The sequence below is a fragment of the Puma concolor genome, chromosome D1 (assembly GCF_028749965.1).
Source record: "Puma concolor isolate L17-30 chromosome D1, mPumCon1.1.hap2, whole genome shotgun sequence".
NCBI classification, from domain to species: Eukaryota; Metazoa; Chordata; class Mammalia; order Carnivora; family Felidae; genus Puma; species Puma concolor.
This window is the reverse complement of record NC_141676.1, coordinates 5,863,600-5,880,850: the sequence shown is the minus strand read 5'-3', so window position 1 is coordinate 5,880,850 and position 17,251 is coordinate 5,863,600. Positions and strand designations below refer to the sequence as shown.

At 53.6% G+C, this 17,251-nt stretch overlaps 1 protein-coding gene and 1 long non-coding RNA gene across 5 annotated transcripts; both read left to right on the top strand.

The window, feature by feature from the left end:
- Nucleotides 1–548: 548 nt before the first annotated feature.
- LOC147576358 (uncharacterized) lies at nt 549–5,907 on the top strand. Of its 3 annotated transcripts, none has more exons than XR_015240708.1 (3): nt 549–921; nt 2,230–2,407; nt 3,066–5,907. It is a non-coding gene; the product is annotated as an uncharacterized LOC147576358 (long non-coding RNA). The 3 variants fall into 3 exon arrangements; XR_015240707.1 differs by having other exon boundaries at nt 1,320–2,407; XR_015240706.1 differs by having other exon boundaries at nt 549–2,407.
- A 5,276-nt stretch (nt 5,908–11,183) lies between these two features.
- Nucleotides 11,184–16,835, top strand: NPAS4 (neuronal PAS domain protein 4). Of its 2 annotated transcripts, XM_025915652.2 has the most exons (8): nt 11,184–12,110; nt 12,831–12,982; nt 13,168–13,270; nt 13,390–13,651; nt 13,833–13,942; nt 14,290–14,425; nt 14,546–15,981; nt 16,730–16,835. In XM_025915652.2, exons 1-8 carry the CDS (start codon nt 11,936–11,938, stop codon nt 16,756–16,758), a joined length of 2,403 nt encoding a protein of 800 aa, XP_025771437.1. In that variant the 5' UTR covers nt 11,184–11,935; the 3' UTR covers nt 16,759–16,835. The 2 variants fall into 2 exon arrangements, with proteins under 2 accessions (XP_025771437.1, XP_086535466.1); XM_086679340.1 differs by lacking the exon at nt 16,730–16,835 and having other exon boundaries at nt 14,546–16,031.
- The last annotated feature ends 416 nt before the right edge of the window (nt 16,836–17,251 follow it).

The following is a 17,251-nucleotide window of genomic DNA, read 5'->3' as shown; positions in this document are numbered from 1 at the left end:
TGTGCTCTTCCCACTAGCAAGCGCCAGAGGGCGACATAGACGGCGAGACACCAGCTACAAGCGCTCCTGACGCAGCGCCACCATTGGCCACGTGGTGGCGCTAAGACACACGATGTCTGATATTTCCGCAAAGTTTGGGGAACAGAAAGAGCTGACGGAATAAGAGAGGATGGGGGGGGGGGGTAAAGGGGAGCTCTGAGGCTGGAGGAGCCCTGAACCGAAGGGTCAGGGGTCCCTGGACCATGTAGCTTCCAGATTTCCGGGACACAAAAGGATCATTTGGGAATGAATGGGTTTTGGAGTCTTTTTGAATAAGAGGGCGCCCCCTTCCTTCTAGCGCCGGGTGTGCATCCCCTTCCCTAGGGCAGCCTGGATGCTGGAAGAGGGATCGTTCGTCTCTGTGCGCTCCTCCTCTCCTAGCTCTAGCTCATTCATCTGCGGCCGCGGTACGCCGTTGCCATGGAGACGTGATGCAGGCGGGGGTGGGAGGGAGGCCCCTGGTGACGTCCGCGCAGCTCGCAGCTCGTCGTCTCCCGCGGCCTCCCAGTTCTTGCCTATTTTGGAAGAGAGCCGCAGCCCTTCTGCTGATGCGCGCGCGCTGGCGCCTTTTAAAGGCAACCGGCGGAGTGGCGGCTCCGCTAGAGGCCGGGAGCTGCCCCCGCCCCCGAGCCGCGAGCCCCGCGCGGAGCCTGGGCCCGGGAAGCCCCCCGTGCCATATACCCCACCCCCATTTTAGCGCCCTCCACTCACTTTAGGGAAATTTCAACCATGAGAAAGGAGGTCCTGCCCTTGCCCCTCGTCCCCCTCCTCCTCCCTCCAACAGGGGAGATTCTTCCATAGGAGCCTTGGAAGGAAACAAGATGCCAGGCCTAGCGCGTTTGGGAATCCTCTCTGGACAAGGCCACAGAGTGAAAACATCAGGTGAGAACTTCACTGCCCGCGGGGCTACCCCGGGTCTCTGGAGACCCGTGCCCCCCTCCAGCTTCCTGCCTTAGCCTTTTTGTCCCGGGCTTAGCCTGGGGTTGGTTTAAGATCTTAGCTGGAAGGCCCCTGATCAGTTTCTCCAGCACACCCATTAAACTGAAAGGGAAACTGAGGCCCAGAGAAGAGTAGTGACTTAACCAGGGTCACATGGCATGTTCCTGGAGAGCGATGAGCCAGAGCCCAATGATGTAGGCTTCCGAGCCAGAGGTCAATCCTGTGTTCCTTAACCTTGGGAATAGCTGGCACAGTGTGTCAGCCTCTGGCCCTTGCCCTGTACCCAACAGCGGAGCCAGACATCTCCTCTTCCAGCATGGCATCTGCTGCTTCTTCCCCAGGACAGTCCAGACCTAGATGGGCTTTCCGGACCGTTAATCACTCTAGACAAGCTTCTGGAGCCCATGGACTCTATGGCCAACCAACTAGGTTGCTACTTGCAAGTGTCTGCTTCCATCGAAGGCTTCCTACAGGTCACCGGCTCTCTGGAATTTTCTGGGACCAAACCTTTTCCAGACTGCTTACAAGCACCAGCTCGTTTCTGGATGGACGTATGGCTTGCGGGTTCTGGCAGAGCTCCCCAGAGCCATGTGGACCCAGCTTTTGGGATTCCCCTGCCCAATCCTAATGATGCCTGCACTCTCCCTGTAACAATCACAAGCATGTTTGACCAGAACTCACTGAAGACTTCTGTGAAGTACTTGACCATGCCCAAGGTGATGTATAGATTCCTGACGTCTCTGGGCCCCTACTCTGGACCAGGGCTGGGGACCCAAAGGTGGATCCAACCCAGCCTGGCTGTGAGCACCAAACCCGGCAAAGGAGAGAGGTTCCTGCTCTGGAGAAGTTAGCCCTGGAATCTTGAATGGCTCTCCCTAGGGGTATCCATTGCCAGAGCCAAGCCTTTAAATGAACACAAGTGGAGACTGAGGCATCCCTCCAGGAGACATTATTTGCCAAGCTCACACAGCAAGTCAGTGCATTGTTGAGACTGGTTCCCAGAACACCACCTCCTGGCCTGGGCTCTTTCTCTGCCTCTTGGTCCCAGAGGCCAGCCTTTACAAGGCACACAAAGGTCACTGCACTGTGAGCCAGGAACCTGGTTCAGGGTCCACTTCTACTAAACGATGGCTGCGTCACTTGGATCACTCAATTCTCTGTACTAGGTCTCAGTCACCCAAGGCGGATGACTAAGGGGCCCCCCACTCCAACTGTGAGTCTGGGATTCTCTGAAATGTGGTATTTTTCCAGGCTGTGGAGTCCCTCTATGGCAGTCTGTGGGACACTGCCGGGGTGTTTTCCTCCAGGCTGAAGCTAAGGAGGAGTATAAAGAGACAGTACTTGCTTCAGCCGCGGGCTGTGCAGACCTCTCCGAGGATGACCTGGGGTCTGTCTTACACACCTTGGAGCCCTGCGGATCTCTCCAATGGTAAGTCCCCTCATGCACTTGGCACAGAACTGTGAGAATGGCCTCTGATGGTGCTTGCTTCCATCAATGTTCACACAGGCCAGGTCTCCAAGGCCCAAGGTGGCCCTGCTTGTCCAGGGCTAAGGACTTCATCCTCCGGGAGACTTCAAGCCCACCCAGAACCTAGTACTAGGCACGTGGGCTCTTCCTACCTCACACTGGGCCTCAGAGAGGCAACATTCAACCTCCAAAGCCTGAGAGGCACTGGCCAGCTGGGTCCTGGACCCAGAGATGCTCAAAATGCCAGAGAGGGGAGGTCCCTTCCAGGCCAAGTGGTCCAACCCACTACCACTGACATTTTGCAATCAGGGAAACTGAGCCCAGAGAGGGGAAGGAGCTTGCATAACACCCAAGTAGGCTGGTGGCAGGGTTACAACCAGAATCTTTGTCTCCTGCCCAGGGCTCTCCCCTGCATCAAACACAATCCACTGAGATCTAGGCTGAGCCCACCTCCAATCCTCCAGAACCTTGACAATCCTTGACAGAAGTCTCCTTCAGCTCATCCCCTGTCTATTCTAGGTGATTCGAGAGGTTTCCCTTCAGCTGGATGGTCCTTTATCCTAAAGCTTCCTGGTGTTCCCTCCCCATCTGCTCAGGGTTAATCTTTTCCTGCTTCCAGGATCTGCTCCATCAACAGGCCATAACTGCCGCTCCTGTTTTCTTGCTGTGGTCCAACCAACTCCTTGCAGCTCTAGCATTTCCAAGGGTGGGGAGTCTCTGGTTGCTCCTAGGGTTTCCCTTCTGTCACTGGCCAGTCCCAGGTCTACTGCTTTCCCATGACCACCTCAGCCTTGAACCCCATCAGTCTCTCCCGGGATGCTGCGGACCATTCCTTGCAGACTCCCTCTCTGCTGGACCCAGGGCCAGTGGGAATGATAAGAGCTCACGTGTGGTTGCCATGAAGTTTTAGTGAGTTAATGCCCGCATTAGGTATATAAGGTGCATCTGTGAACTCTCATGTTGCAAGGTATGTTCTGGTGATAAGAAGGAGATTCTTGAAGCTAGCGCCTATGGCGGCCTAGGCACCTGGGGGCAGAAGAGGGAAGGCGGCCGGGAGGAATCTGGGGTAGTTGGGAGTGATAGAAACCAGGAGTGTTTTAAGTTGGGGAAGAAGTTGGTTAGGTTGGCTTCTAGAAAAACGGCAAGGGGAGGTGAGTTGCTGAGCACTGGAAGGGCTCATTGGGCCTCCCTGCCTAGACTTGCTGAGTACCGTGGGAGCCGGTGGTACCCGGGAAGGACCACACTGGGCCCAGGGCCAGAGCCCTCAGGATGATTTTGTGTGTGTCCCTCAACCTTCCCAGCCCCCCGTGTCCTTTTCTTTGGAACCGCTGCAGCCCCTAGCCCAGCCCAGCCCATCTGGTGCTCTCGGACCAAGCTGGGCCAAGGCTACAGAAAGCCAGTGGGTGCCTGGGTCCTGTCATTCCACAATGACAGAGCATGTGCTGTCTCCCAAAGCAGCCCATGCCATCTCTTCAGAGGCTTGTTCAAAATTATGTTTTTCATAAAGGTGAAGTAATGGTGGCCGACAGTCCGTCATTCAACATTGATCGTGCTCCCTTCATGCGGCAGGCATTGTTCCAGGTGCTTTAATGATTTAACTCATTTAACTTTCCATCAAGCCTTTGATGCAGGAGCTATTATTCTCCTCACATCCCTGTTTAACAGATGGGTAAACTGAAGCATGAGAGGTTAAGCCATTTCCCCAATGTGAAGGAGCCAGGACTCCACATGGAAGTCTCACCCCAGAGCCCCTCGCTGGACGCCCACCCTCTCCTGCCTCTCTGAGCCGCAGGATCCCTCCCATTCACCTGCATTCCCACAAAGAAGTTACTGGCTTTCCCCACACACCCGTCTGCTCTCCCCCATGGGCCCCCTCTTGGTCCTGCCCGTACACAGGAGCCAAGCCTCCCGGTCAAGGTGGGGGCTCAGCTGCCCTTAGCAGAGGCTGCCCCCTCTTCACCCGCACTCCGCACACCTGTTAACACAGCCTCAGGCTGTGAGGGCTTCTCACATGATGCAGCTCCCCGTCCCTGTAAGGGGTCTCATTTCCGCACTCCTCTGTCTACCCCACCCCACACAGCACAGCACAGCACAGCTCGACCAGCCAGTCACTAGCCATCCAGCAACTCGGCTCAAGTACACCTCCTTAGGGAGACCACCCTGGACTCCCCAGGCTCAGTCAGTCCTCATTTGGCTCTTCCTACACGCCTTGCCTCGCTTCTTTGCAGCAATCATTTCACATCCATGGCTTAAATGGCTTGATGGTGTTTCTCGCTTTCTCACCAGCCTGGATGCTCCATGAAGTTAACGCCAGGCCTGTGTTCCCACACATTGCATCACCAGTGCCTAGCACAGAGCCTGGCACAAACTCAGTGCTCGGATGTGTATGCATGAATGAAATACATATCTGAGACCCTGCTCTGAGGCAGGTCCTAGGCTAGACGCTGAGAATGTGGAGACCAGACAGAGATGCTGGTGAGGAGACAGCCAAGTAAACCAGCAATGACAACGTAGGATGAGGAAATGCAGGAAGCTGTGGGGGCACTGAGAAAGGGTCCCAGACCCAACTAGAAGGACAGTAGGGCCAGGAGGAATTCACCGGTGGGAGGGAGTGGGGGTGGGAGGGGTGGAGGACTCTGAAACTGGGCCGAACTAGTAAATGAAGGGTGGAGGGTCTGTCTCCTCCTCCAGACCGCCTTGTCCCAAGGGCAAGGCCAGTGTCCTGAACTCCTGTCTACCACTTGAGGCTTACAGGAGTGTTGGGTCTCTGCTGTGCATTCATAGAGCATTTTAGGTGATTGATTTTCCTCCCCTCCTTGGAACACGGCTGGTCTGACGCGCTCTTCAATGTATTAGTTGTGCCCTCTTCTCCCAGCCCTGCCTCCAGGTCCTTGCCCAAAGCAGCCTCATCTTTTCCCACCTGGCTACGCTCTCCCCTCCCCACCCACTCCACGGCTCTGTGTCCCTCACCTTCACGGTTCAGCCCACTCACCCAGCTCTGACCGTCTCAACGTGTGGGTGCCGGCATGTACCCTCTTCACATGAGATTTGTTGATTTCATAACCATAAATAGATAAAATGTTCTGAATATCTCCCTGTGCAAGTAGATTGGGGGAGTGATCACATAATGAAAAGGCCTTGGGAGAAAGAAAACAGGCTGCTAAAGAAGCAGCTGAAGACTAGACAGCCACTGCACAGACCAGCTCTATACAGCAATTAAACTTCCACTCCACAGACTGGTGAACCCTAGGCCTGGGACTGGGGTGATACTTGGGAATCTGTTAGAGAACTTTTGTGTGGTTTCAAGCTCATGGATTCAAAAGAACAATCTGGTAAAATAATAATAATAATAATAAAATGGAAAGAAATAGAAATCGGGGACCCTGGTTTCTGATTCTGGAATTATTTCATTCTAGCTGTGTGACCCTGGACAGCTTAATAAACCTCTCTGAGAAGGTGCATAGAGATTCTTCCCCGTGGTTAGACTGGAGGCTCCGGGAGGCCTGAGTCCTCATAATACCATGACTCTCTTCCCATCGGGGCTTTCTGTCTTCCAGAAAATACCTTAATCACCAAATATGGGACACCCCCCCCCTTCCCAAAATGCAGTCTTGAGACTAGGGTTGAGGTAAGGATGGAACGGAGTACCCTGATTTTTTGTTGCCAACTCCAACTTTGTTGCCATGGCAGCAGGATGTGGAGCATCACTCCTGCATGGGGAGGCTCCATCTACCTAGCTACAAAGCCTAGCTTCTAGCCTAGTAAGGAGCCCAGCCCATGAGGCTTCCCAATCTCTCCTCCCCCAGTAGTGCAGGGACACTACTACTGCTTCTTGGCATTTGGAAGAATAAAGGGAGATAAACTGACAGCTTGGTATGCCCTGGGCCCGGAGAGCTTCTGGCTGAGAAAGAGAGAGACAAGTGGAGATATTCCTTGTATGAAGTCATCATACCCTAAAAGTTGGAAAACTTGCTCTGCAGAGGGTCAGTCTGTAAATATATTAGGTTTTTCAAGCATCTCTGTTGTGACTGCTCAACTCTGCCATTGTAGGGTGAAAACAGCCATAGACAATACATAAACAAATAGATGCGGTTGTGTGTCAATAAAACTTTATTTACAAAAACACTCAGTGGGCCAGATTTGGGATGCTGGCCAGAGTTTGCAGACCCCTGCTGTACCCCATAGTGCAAGAGAAAGAGCCTGGGCTGGGGGCAGGGAACTAGGCTTAAGACCCAGAACCACCAATGACTTGCTGTGTGAATTTGGGTAAGTCAGTATCTATCTCTGATCCTCAGTTTCACCATCTATCAAATTGCTATAACAGTATCAGCCAGATTTGCCATGAGAATAGGTCTAACAGGTCAGAGCAAATCTCAAGTCTTTCCATCACTTCAAGTAGAGCTAACTCCCCTCCCAAGGCCATACCCTTGCCTGCTAAGGGTGGCAGCAGTCTGCTGGAAGGAAGAGGTGTTTCTCTCTAGAGTCAGATCCTTAGTCTGGCTTTCCAACCTCCATCCTCAAGTGACCCCATTTCTGTAGCAAGCCAAGCACAGGAGGAAACGAGGAATCCCTTCTTTTCCACCATCCAGTCATTTGGCAGGAGGCTACAGTTCACTTGAGAAAGTGATGTGGCTGCAGTGGCTGGTGGCCAGGCTTTAGAGGAGGTTATTGAGAATCAAGAGTTAGGAAAGGTGAGATTCAGTGCTCCCCAGATCATTTATCTATGTATCAGGGAAGCTGGGGTGCATGGCAAGAAGACACAGTCGCGATCTGGTGGTGACTCACAGCACCATCAATTGCATTAATTGATGTTTCTTGAGCCATCTTGTCTGCCTGTCTGGTCTGACCACCACTGAGATCTCGTGTCCTTTGGCATCTTGTCATATGCTCTGAAGACCCATAAAGTGATTCTCTATCCCCCCCACACACACACTCTCTCTCCTTCTCTCTCTCCCTCCCCTCCTCCCTTTCCTCTCTCTTTCTCCTTCTTGTATCATAAACACATTTATCCAGGGCAGGGCAGAATACACTGCAACAGTCCTCTGTCAAGAAAGATCCTTGCCCCAAATATCCAGAAAAGCAGCCCTAACCAGGAGTCTCCATACTGTTCTAGAGAAGCAGACACCGCCCCCCACCTTCCCATCACTTTCCATCTCCCTCTCAGGAGGCCATCCTCCCCAAAATCTCTGGAAAAGATACACCTTCTCTTTGAGAGTGGGTAAGGGGTGATGTCTCTCCAGGTCCCCAATAAAGCTATGCAAGACAGGAGCAAGGGATCTCACGGCCTGTTCTTGCTATAAAAAGACCTTTTTCAGAAAAAAATAATAAAGAAAGAAATCAGCCAATCCGTCCTCAATGCCATCACCTCTTCTTGGTGATTTTTCGGGGAAGGAGTGGGCGGGTTGCCATGGCAACAGATGCAAAGAGCTTGTCTCAGTAAAGAAGGGACCTTGATATTTTTTTCTCTTCTCATTCTCTCTCTCAGTTGTGTGTGTATGTGTGTGTGTGCGCGCTGCGCATGCCTGTGCCCACACCAGGAATTTTTTTTTAGAACTAAAGAAAGCCCTTCTCTTCCCTCAGCGCCCCAAATATGGAGCGATGGAAAACCACTTACTCCTGCAGGCCAGGGAGGATTCGGGATAATTCAAGAGAAAAGGGAGAGGTCATATGGGGCTCACTTCCTCCATCTTTTTACTAGAGATTGCATGCAACACACACTTTCACAAATGGTTGGGGGCCGAGTGTCGGGAAGAAAGGAAGATGCTGGGTGGAGAGAGGTGAGTAAGGGATAGGTGGTGTAAGAGCCCAACAAGTGATATCAGAGAGGGCAACAGAAGATGCATTGAGGCTGGGGATGCATGCAAATTCACATTCTCCATTGGATGCTGAGAATAAAAGGCACAGAGCAGACTCACATATGGACACGAACACACACACAGACAAGGAGGCACAGAAAGCTGCAAACACATGAACACATACAGACACAAACATGGAACTACCCATAACGCAGGAAGTGGTAGACATTTTTTTTTTTTTTTTTACAAAGGCAGACATAGATGCAGGCAAATGCATAAATACACAGGGACACAAACACAAAGTTACATGCAGACAGACACACACATACAAATATAGTCACAGTCAAATGGACAGACAGACACATGCACACCCTCAGTCTGGCTCCCTCCCATCAATTGCCCATGCATCCTTAAACAGCACTGCATAGCTGGGAATACTGCAGGCTCACCCAGTGAGTGTAGCTGCACCCCCCTTCCTTCTACACATTCACCCCAAAGCCCCTCTTGAATCAAATCGCTTCTTGCCCACTTTCCCATAGATGATGGGCTCTGATACCTCCCCCATTTCAAGCTTCCAATTCTTAGCCTGTTCTGTTCTGCTGCTGCTGCCTGCCGATTCGGGGGGGGGGGGAGAATGGGGTGACTCAGCCAGGCCCGGATGACTCACACTGCCAGTATTTTTAGCAGCGGCCAGGAGCTCTCTAGCGTGCCAGCCGCCCCCCTCCTCCTGCTTGCTATTTTGGAACCGTCACTGGTGATATAAATAGCTCCTCTCCCACGGCCTGAAGCTGCTGCCAAGCTATTTTTGGTTCTGCACAGTTAAAAATAGCTTCACGGAGGTGGGAGGCAAGGGGAGTGGGAGCTGGCCTAGGGAGAGGAGACATTGGGGCATATAGAGCTTCTCAACTTGAATTAGAGTGGGTGAACTAGGATAAGCCCTTATCTTCCCCCTCCCTTGTCCCTTTCTAGACCCTTCTTTCTTTCCAGAAGGCCTCCCCCCCCAGCCCATTCTGGAAAAATGCAAGGATTCTTCCCTTGGCTAGTTCTCCTCGCTTGCTTATTTTACTCCTCGAGCTCAGATCCCTTGGGCCCCTAAAGCCCCCTCCCACATTCATCCTCACAGGAGAAGGGGACAGCTAACGGGGGCCTCACTCTGAAGCCTGTGTGGACTCACGCTCTCTTTTGATGTCCAGGTAGACTATGGCCAAATGACTTCAGGGATTTTTTTTCCCCCCCAGAACCATGGACAGTGGTCAATGCCCCATTCTTTCATGCAGTTCTGTTCACCTTACTGGAGACTGGCTGCATCCAACCAACAAATAGTTCTTATCATAGAGAGGGACACTAAGTCTGTCTCCCAGTCAAGGCTAAAGCATCAGTGGAAAATCCCTGGATTTTCATACAAGGATGGGGTCCAAAGATCAAGCGCTTGAGGTCAAGGGGTCCAAAGGTCAGAAGCTAGAGGGATGGGTACATCAGGGGTCAGATGGAGATGAAAGAGGAACAGAGATATGCTTCCTGAAGGAACCATTTCTCTAAAATCCAGATAAATAGGGTTAGAGAGAGTGGCAGACAGACAGGCCCCCCCCCCACCTCTTCCCTTCACCTCAGTTGTACCACCGAACACAGGATAGTTGATGGAGATGGCCCAACCTTTGCCAAAATGGCACAAGAGGTCAGGATCAGATGCCCAGACACCCTTCTCCTCGGCTGTCTCCTGCTCCCACTCTGCCACTCTTGCCGCCACCCTTTCCCATGGGAATGAGGGGTTCTTTGACCCCAAGTTTTGCTTCTTGGTGTCAAAGTTTATCCCCACCCTTCCTATGTGACTTCCTACAATCAATCCAGTCCCTCTCCCACAATTTTTAAGTGGTCTCATTTCCAGCCTCTCAAGTGATTTCACACAGATCCCTACTCCACCAAATAAGATTTCACATAAAATGTCCCCTAGCCCAGATGTGATGCTGGGGGAAAGAAAGGCACCCCTCATCCCCTGTGGAGAGCAATCATCTGTGCTGAAAAGAGAAAAAAGAAAGAAGGAGAGAGGGCAAAGGTGACATGATATGGACACAAAACTGATGGAGATTGGAAGAGTCTCCGGAGAGCAGAAGGGGAACATTTTTCTGCGGTGGGGGGAGGGGGGAGAGGGCGCACAAAGGTAAGACAGACCACCAAGCAGGCAATGAGATCTGAAACTAGTCGGGGCTGTGGAAGGAGGATGTGGAGAGTTGAAGGTTAGGAGACAGAACGAGGAGTCTTAGCGCCGAGGATGGGGAGGGGGTTGCAGGGGGGGTACGGAGGACAGCCTGACGGAGTCAAGGGGTCCTTGACAGATGCGGGATCTCGGCGGGTCCAGCACGGCCCCCTCTTTTCTATGCTGCTTCCTCATCTTCCCCGCCGGAGACGGGGGGAGCCCTCCGGAGCGGTGCGGAGGCAGGCAGGCCCCGCCCGCCGCCGCCGCGGCAGCCGCCGGAGGATTCCTGTCCTAATATGGAGCTGGGATTCCCCCGGCCCCGCCCCCGCCCCCGGCCCGCCGGGAGACCGAGGCTTGCAGTCGGGCGGGGGGAACCGCTCGCTTTGGGGCTGGCAACGGGGTGGGGGAAGGGATATCTAGATGCAGACCCAGATCCTCACCGTGCCCTGGGGCCCTGCCTCAGTTTCCCCCGTTAGTGGCTGCAGTTAATTAGTTGACAGGGGAACACAGAATCACTGCAGACTCCAGCGTTGGTGTTGGTGTTCCTATTCTTGGCTGTGGGAAAATGGAACCAAGGCCAAATTCAGCTGGTCCTTCTCTCTCAGGAACCCCTTTCCACCCCACCCTAGAGACTTAGACTTCCATATAATGCCCCTTGCTAAATGCCAAGCCCGTGTTTGGAAAGCTGGGGGGGGGGGGGGGCGGGGGAGGGGGAGGAGATTTGTTCTTTGAAAGTGACTAAGGGAATCCCAGATTGAGTGATCCCTAGAGAGAAACCCCAGCTGCGACCTCTCCCTCAGAGGCCAAGGAGGGTCCTTCTTTTCCTCCCCATGTGAACATGACCTTTGCCTGGCAAATAGCAAGGAAGAATTTGTAGACTACCCTCCCCCTCCCCCATTTCCTTATCTCCTTAGAAAAATCCCTGTTGGGACCAACCCCTCCCTCCTCTCTACAGACTCTCCTGCCAGGGGCTTCAGACCGCCTTAACCCTTGCCCTGTCCCTTCCCTCAGCTGAACACATTCGGACCCCTGGGTCCCTGCACCCTCTTTCAGGCCTTCCTAATGCAGCGCCCGTTTCTCGGTTCAGCTGCCGCCAGCCGCGGCCCCCTCCGCAGCCTCAGTTCTCCCCCTCCCCCCGTCCCCCCTCCCGCTCTCATTCTACGTCATGGGATGACGTCGGGAGCCCGGGAGGGAGGAGGAGCGCTCCCCCCTCCCCAGCCAGTGGCTCCCGCTGCAGCTTGCTTAGCCCAGCCTCCTGCTTTCCCGCCCCCCCTTTCTGTAAAGCGAGCCCCCCACGCCTAGCAGGAGCTATATAAGGCGGAACGAGGCAGTCGAGGGGGGCAGCGCAGCCGAGCGGAGCCCAGGAGAGGAGAGACAGAGAGAGAGAGAGAGAGAGCCTGAGCGAGAGACGGGGAAGCAAGGAGGAAGAAGCCACCGGTGCGTCGGGACGGGAACGCAGGTGTTCGGAGCACCCGAGCTGGAGCCCTGCAGCCGCTAGTCATGTACCGCTCCACCAAGGGCGCCTCCAAGGCGCGCCGCGACCAGATCAACGCTGAGATCCGGAACCTCAAGGAGCTCCTGCCTCTAGCTGAAGCGGACAAGGTCCGGCTCTCCTACCTGCACATTATGAGTCTTGCTTGCATCTACACTCGCAAGGGCGTCTTCTTCGCTGGAGGTGAGCAAACTGGGGCTGCCAGAGACCAGAGCTGGCGGGCACCGGGGACAGTGGAGCTGAGGGAACCAGCAGGGACTGATGCATGTCTAGGGCAGCGTGGCGGCGAGCTGGGGAGAGACGGGACTTGGAGAACTCAGGTCTTCCTACTTTTCCTCCTGAGCTCTGTTCAGACCTCACCTTAGTTCTGGTAAGAGCCTGGATAGTGTCCCTGCTGCCAGATTTATGGGAATTAGAAAGCCAGGACAGAATGGCCCCAGTTCCCACAGCGTAGAGGCACTCCAGGAACCCGAGGAGGGAAGCCCGGGAAGTTGCAGGGATGGAGTCACCCAAACCGGGGCAAGCGTGGCCACTGTTCTCTACGTTGAAAAGGCTCTTCAGCAGCCTTTGAGGCGCTGTCCGCGGTGCTGACCGCATCACCGTGTTGAGAGGCGCTGCCCGCGGTGCTGAACTCCCGGTTGTCTTTTGAGCGCTGTCCGAGGGTCTGAAATTCAGGGCCAGCAAAGACCCAGCTCCGACTTAGAAGTCAAAGGGCTGGCTGGGTAGGGAAATCCAGCAACAGGTTCCTTGGGCAAGAGCTGTGGGTAGCGGGTCAACAGGTGTGTGCAGAGGCAGGTTCATGAGAAATTCCTCTGGATTTTCTGAAACTCAGTGCATGCCTTCCTTACTTATGATTTGCTTCCCAGTTTTATTCCTGACCCACCATATCTTCTTACCCTGCAGGCACTCCTCTGGCGGGCCCCACAGGGCTTCTCTCATCTCAAGAGCTTGAAGACATAGTGGCGGCACTACCTGGATTTCTACTTGTGTTCACAGCTGAGGGGAAGCTGCTATATCTGTCTGAGAGTGTGAGCGAACATCTGGGCCACTCCATGGTGAGTGCTGAGGGTCCTCTTATCTTGGGCTAGAGTACGTATGGGATACAATGAGCTTTCCACTTTTGAGAATATGAGAATTACTGAGGCAGGAGAGGTTATACACTGCCAGATGCTATGTGCTAAGGATTCACTCTTGCTGCCATCACTAAATGTCATTTCATCTCTTCTTCACCTTTTTCCAGGTGGACCTCGTTGCCCAGGGTGACAGTATCTACGACATCATTGACCCAGCTGACCACCTAACTGTGCGCCAGCAACTCACCCTGCCCTCTGCCCTGGACACCGGTAAGAACTCCCTTTCTCCCTCTCTCAATCAAACCTCCTTCCTGCTTCCCTGCTCCTTTCCACCTGCTATCTCTCTCAACAATCCACCCTCTTATCAGCTTTCCTCTTCATTTACCTAGATCGCCTCTTCCGCTGCCGCTTCAACACTTCCAAGTCCCTCAGGCGCCAGAGTGCAGGCAACAAACTGGTGCTTATTCGAGGCCGATTCCATGCTCATCCACCTGGAGCCTACTGGGCAGGAAACCCTGTTTTCACGGCTTTCTGTGCTCCACTGGAGCCAAGACCTCGCCCTGGCCCTGGCCCTGGCCCTGCCTCACTCTTCCTGGCCATGTTCCAGAGCCGTCATGCTAAGGACCTGGCCCTACTGGACATCTCTGAGAGGTAAGTCCAGAGCATTCAGACTCCAGGAAGAAAGCAAGCCAGAGATGAGGGGACCCTAGATTCTGGAGTCAGGAGCAGGGAGGATGGGGTGTAAGGGGGCAGAGAACCTGGGAGGGAGTGAGATGCCTGGGTATAAAGCAGAGAAAACAGAAAGCTGACCACACCCTTTCCACCTTCCCAGTGTCCTAATCTACCTGGGCTTTGAGCGCAGTGAACTGCTCTGTAAATCATGGTATGGACTGCTGCACCCCGAGGACCTGGCCCACGCTTCTGCTCAACACTACCGCCTGTGTGAGTGTCCAGAGAGGCTGGGGACAAGACAGGGTGCTGGGAAAGGTCATGGGAGACCCAACCAAGAAGGGCTGTGGTCAAGAATGATGCTGGGGAGATAACAGAGGCCAACAATTTTTGGATATTATAGAATGAACATTAGGGTGAGGAGTTGAAGTGAGAATAGAGTCAGAACTGGGGGACTCCAAGTGGTGAGGTCAATGTGGGGAGCTGAGTGGTGCAGGTGAGGGTAGTCAGAAATGGAGATGTCATGGATACCCCAATTCAGTGGAAAGGTCAATAAGAGGGAAGTTTAGGTGGTGTCGCCTGATGGACATCCTAACTCTGCATCTCTTCTTTTCCTTCAGTGGCTGAGAGTGGAGATATTCAGGCAGAGATGGTGGTGAGACTGCAGGCCAAGCCTGGAGGCTGGGCATGGATTTATTGCCTGTTATACTCAGAAGGTCCAGAGGGCCCCATTACTGCTAATAACTACCCAATCAGGTGAGCTGCAAGGCAGGGGCTTGGAGGGCAACTGAGGTGGGCATGGAGGAGGTAAAAATCAGGAACTGCTCTGGGAAAGACCACCAGACCCTCACCGTCTGCCTCTTCTCTCCTCTCCAGTGACACAGAAGCCTGGAGCCTCCGCCAGCAGCTGAACTCTGAAAACACCCAGGCAGCCTATGTTCTGGGCACCCCAGCCATGCTGCCCTCATTCCCAGAGAACATCCTCTCTCAAGAGCAGTGTTCCAGCCCCAACCCACTCTTCCCCCCAGCCTTGGGAGCTCCCAGAAGCACCAATTTCCCTAGTGCTCCAGACCTGGGTGCTGCCTCAACATCAGAAGAGCTTCCTCAATCCCAAAAAGAGTTGGGCTTTAGTTACCTGGCATTCCCGTCTGGCTCTGAGCCTTCTCTTCAAGCAGACCTGAGCAAGGATCTTGTGTGCACTCCACCCTACACACCCCACCAGCCAGGAGGCTGTGCCTTCCTCTTCAGCCTCCACGAGCCCTTCCAGACCCACTTGTCCACTCCATCCAGCTCTCTCCAAGAACAGCTGACTCCAAGCACTGCCACCTTTTCTGATCAACTGACTCCAAGCAGTGCAACCTTCCCAGATCCACTGATGAGCCCACTTCAAGGCCAGATGACCGAAAGCTCAGCCAGAAGCTATGAAGATCAATTGACTCCCTGCACCTCTGCCTTCCCAGACCAGCTGCTTCCCAGCACTGCCACCTTCCCAGAGCCTCTGGGCAGTCCTGCCCATGAACAACTGACTCCTCCCAGCACAGCATTCCAAGCACACCTCAACAGCCCCAGCCAAACCTTCCCAGAACAACTGAGCCCCAATCCCACCAAGACTTACTTCACCCAGGAGGGATGCAGTTTTCTCTATGAGAAGTTGCCCCCAAGTCCTAGCAGCCCTGGTAATGGGGACTGCACGCTCCTGGCCCTAGCCCAGCTGCGGGGCCCCCTCTCTGTGGATGTCCCTCTGGTACCCGAAGGCCTGCTTACACCTGAGGCCTCTCCAGTCAAGCAGAGTTTCTTCCACTACTCTGAGAAGGAGCAGAATGAGATAGACCGCCTCATCCAGCAGATCAGCCAGTTGGCTCAGGGCATGGACAGGCCCTTCTCAGCTGAGGCTGGCACGGGCGGGCTAGAGCCACTTGGAGGTCTGGAGCCCCTAGACTCCAACCTGTCCCTGCCGGGGGCTGGTCCCCCTGTGCTCAGCCTGGACCTGAAACCCTGGAAATGCCAGGAGCTGGATTTCCTGGCTGACCCTGATAACATATTCCTGGAAGAGACGCCCGTGGAAGACATATTCATGGATCTCTCTACCCCAGACCCCAATGGGGAATGGAGTTCAGGGGATCCTGAGGCAGCGGTCCCAGGAGGGGCCTCATCGCCTTGCAACAACCTGTCCCCAGAAGACCACAGCTTCCTGGAGGACCTGGCCACATATGAAACCGCCTTTGAGACAGGTGTCTCAGCATTCCCCTACGATGGGTTTACTGATGAGTTGCATCAACTCCAGAGCCAAGTTCAAGACAGCTTCCATGAAGGTAAGTCCAACCAAAATGTTGAGAAACTCAAGTCCCTGTTCTGCCAATGAGATGCTGGTGGAATTAGATGAGTAAACTCCCCTTTCTGTGCCTGAATTTTATTAATAGGATAACAACACCTGCTGCCCAGGGTAGCAGTGAGGATACGAACTAGTGAAAAACTTAGCATAGTTATTCTGGGCAAGTGGGCCTAGAGGGCAGGGGTCAGGGGTGCAGTATAAAACGCAAGAGAATCCTTGGTAATGGCTTGTGCTTCTTAATTCTGTGAGGGACCTAGATCAGCTATCACCACCCATATTACAGATGGAGAAAACCAAGGTCCCAGAGTTAAAGAAACTTGCCTAAGGTCACATGACAAATTGATGGATGAGGGATTAGAGTTCTATCTCAGTATTCTTACTCCTTAAAGAGAATACAGAGCAAGAGTTTGTAGAAGTTTGGGAAAGGCAGAAAGTGAAAATTAGCCCCTGGCCCATTGGGGGCTCCTTGCTCATGGCTCCATCCTTTCCAAAACTACAGTTGTAGTTTCATTCCATCCACCCAAATTGCTCCCTTATCTTGCCGAGCCTCTGGTGATCACTCAGTCATTGGACCAACATATTTGAAGCCCATACTATGTGTCAACAGTACACCACATCTTCAATCTATCTTTCCTAATGGACTTACTGAATGTCATCTCTCTCTTTCTCTCTCTCTCTCTCTCTCTCTCTCTCTCTCTCTCTTTCTCTCTCTCTCTCTCTCTCTGCAGATGGAAGTGGAGGGGAACCAACGTTTTGAATAAGTCTGTGACTTAACGTCGTCAAGTATGGCATATTGTCATCAAGACGTGGAGCCGCTCTCCACCCCCCCCGGGACAGTTGGGGGGATTCTGGGGGCCAGAGGGGGATATATCTGATTCCCTAGGCCCTGCAGGATTTTGGGGGGGGGGAGGTGGGAGGGCAGGGGAGGGGAGCTTCTTTTTAAAATTTAGAGACTTCAAGCAATCTCAGTTTCCATTTCAATCTGTATTCACTCGTAGTGAGTTTCCTTGAATGGGATTTTCAAGCGGAGAATGGGGGAGTCTCACTTCCCCACTCCCCGCACTACCCCATGGGCCTGGGCCAGTTCTCCACTCCTGGGGGCCAAGCCACCCCTGGGCCTTGGTGGGGGAAAGGCAGCGCCCACCTGGGCCAGCCTGTGCCCCGAGGGGCTCTTGACACCCACGTAGAATTCTCTACACACCAGTAACGGGATTTCAATTCCGATGGACTCTGCCGCCCTGGCGGCCCTT

What these genes read in the sequence shown, in the direction of transcription:
- NPAS4 (XM_086679340.1), top strand. Translation starts at nt 11,936, where the DNA reads ATGTACCGCTCCACCAAGGGCGCCTCCAAGGCGCGCCGCGACCAGATC. An exon ending in GGGCGTCTTCTTCGCTGGAG is followed by an intron (nt 12,111 to 12,830) that starts GTGAGCAAACTG and finishes CTTACCCTGCAG; the next exon opens with GCACTCCTCTGGCGGGCCCC. An exon ending in CTACTGGACATCTCTGAGAG is followed by an intron (nt 13,652 to 13,832) that starts GTAAGTCCAGAG and finishes CCACCTTCCCAG; the next exon opens with TGTCCTAATCTACCTGGGCT.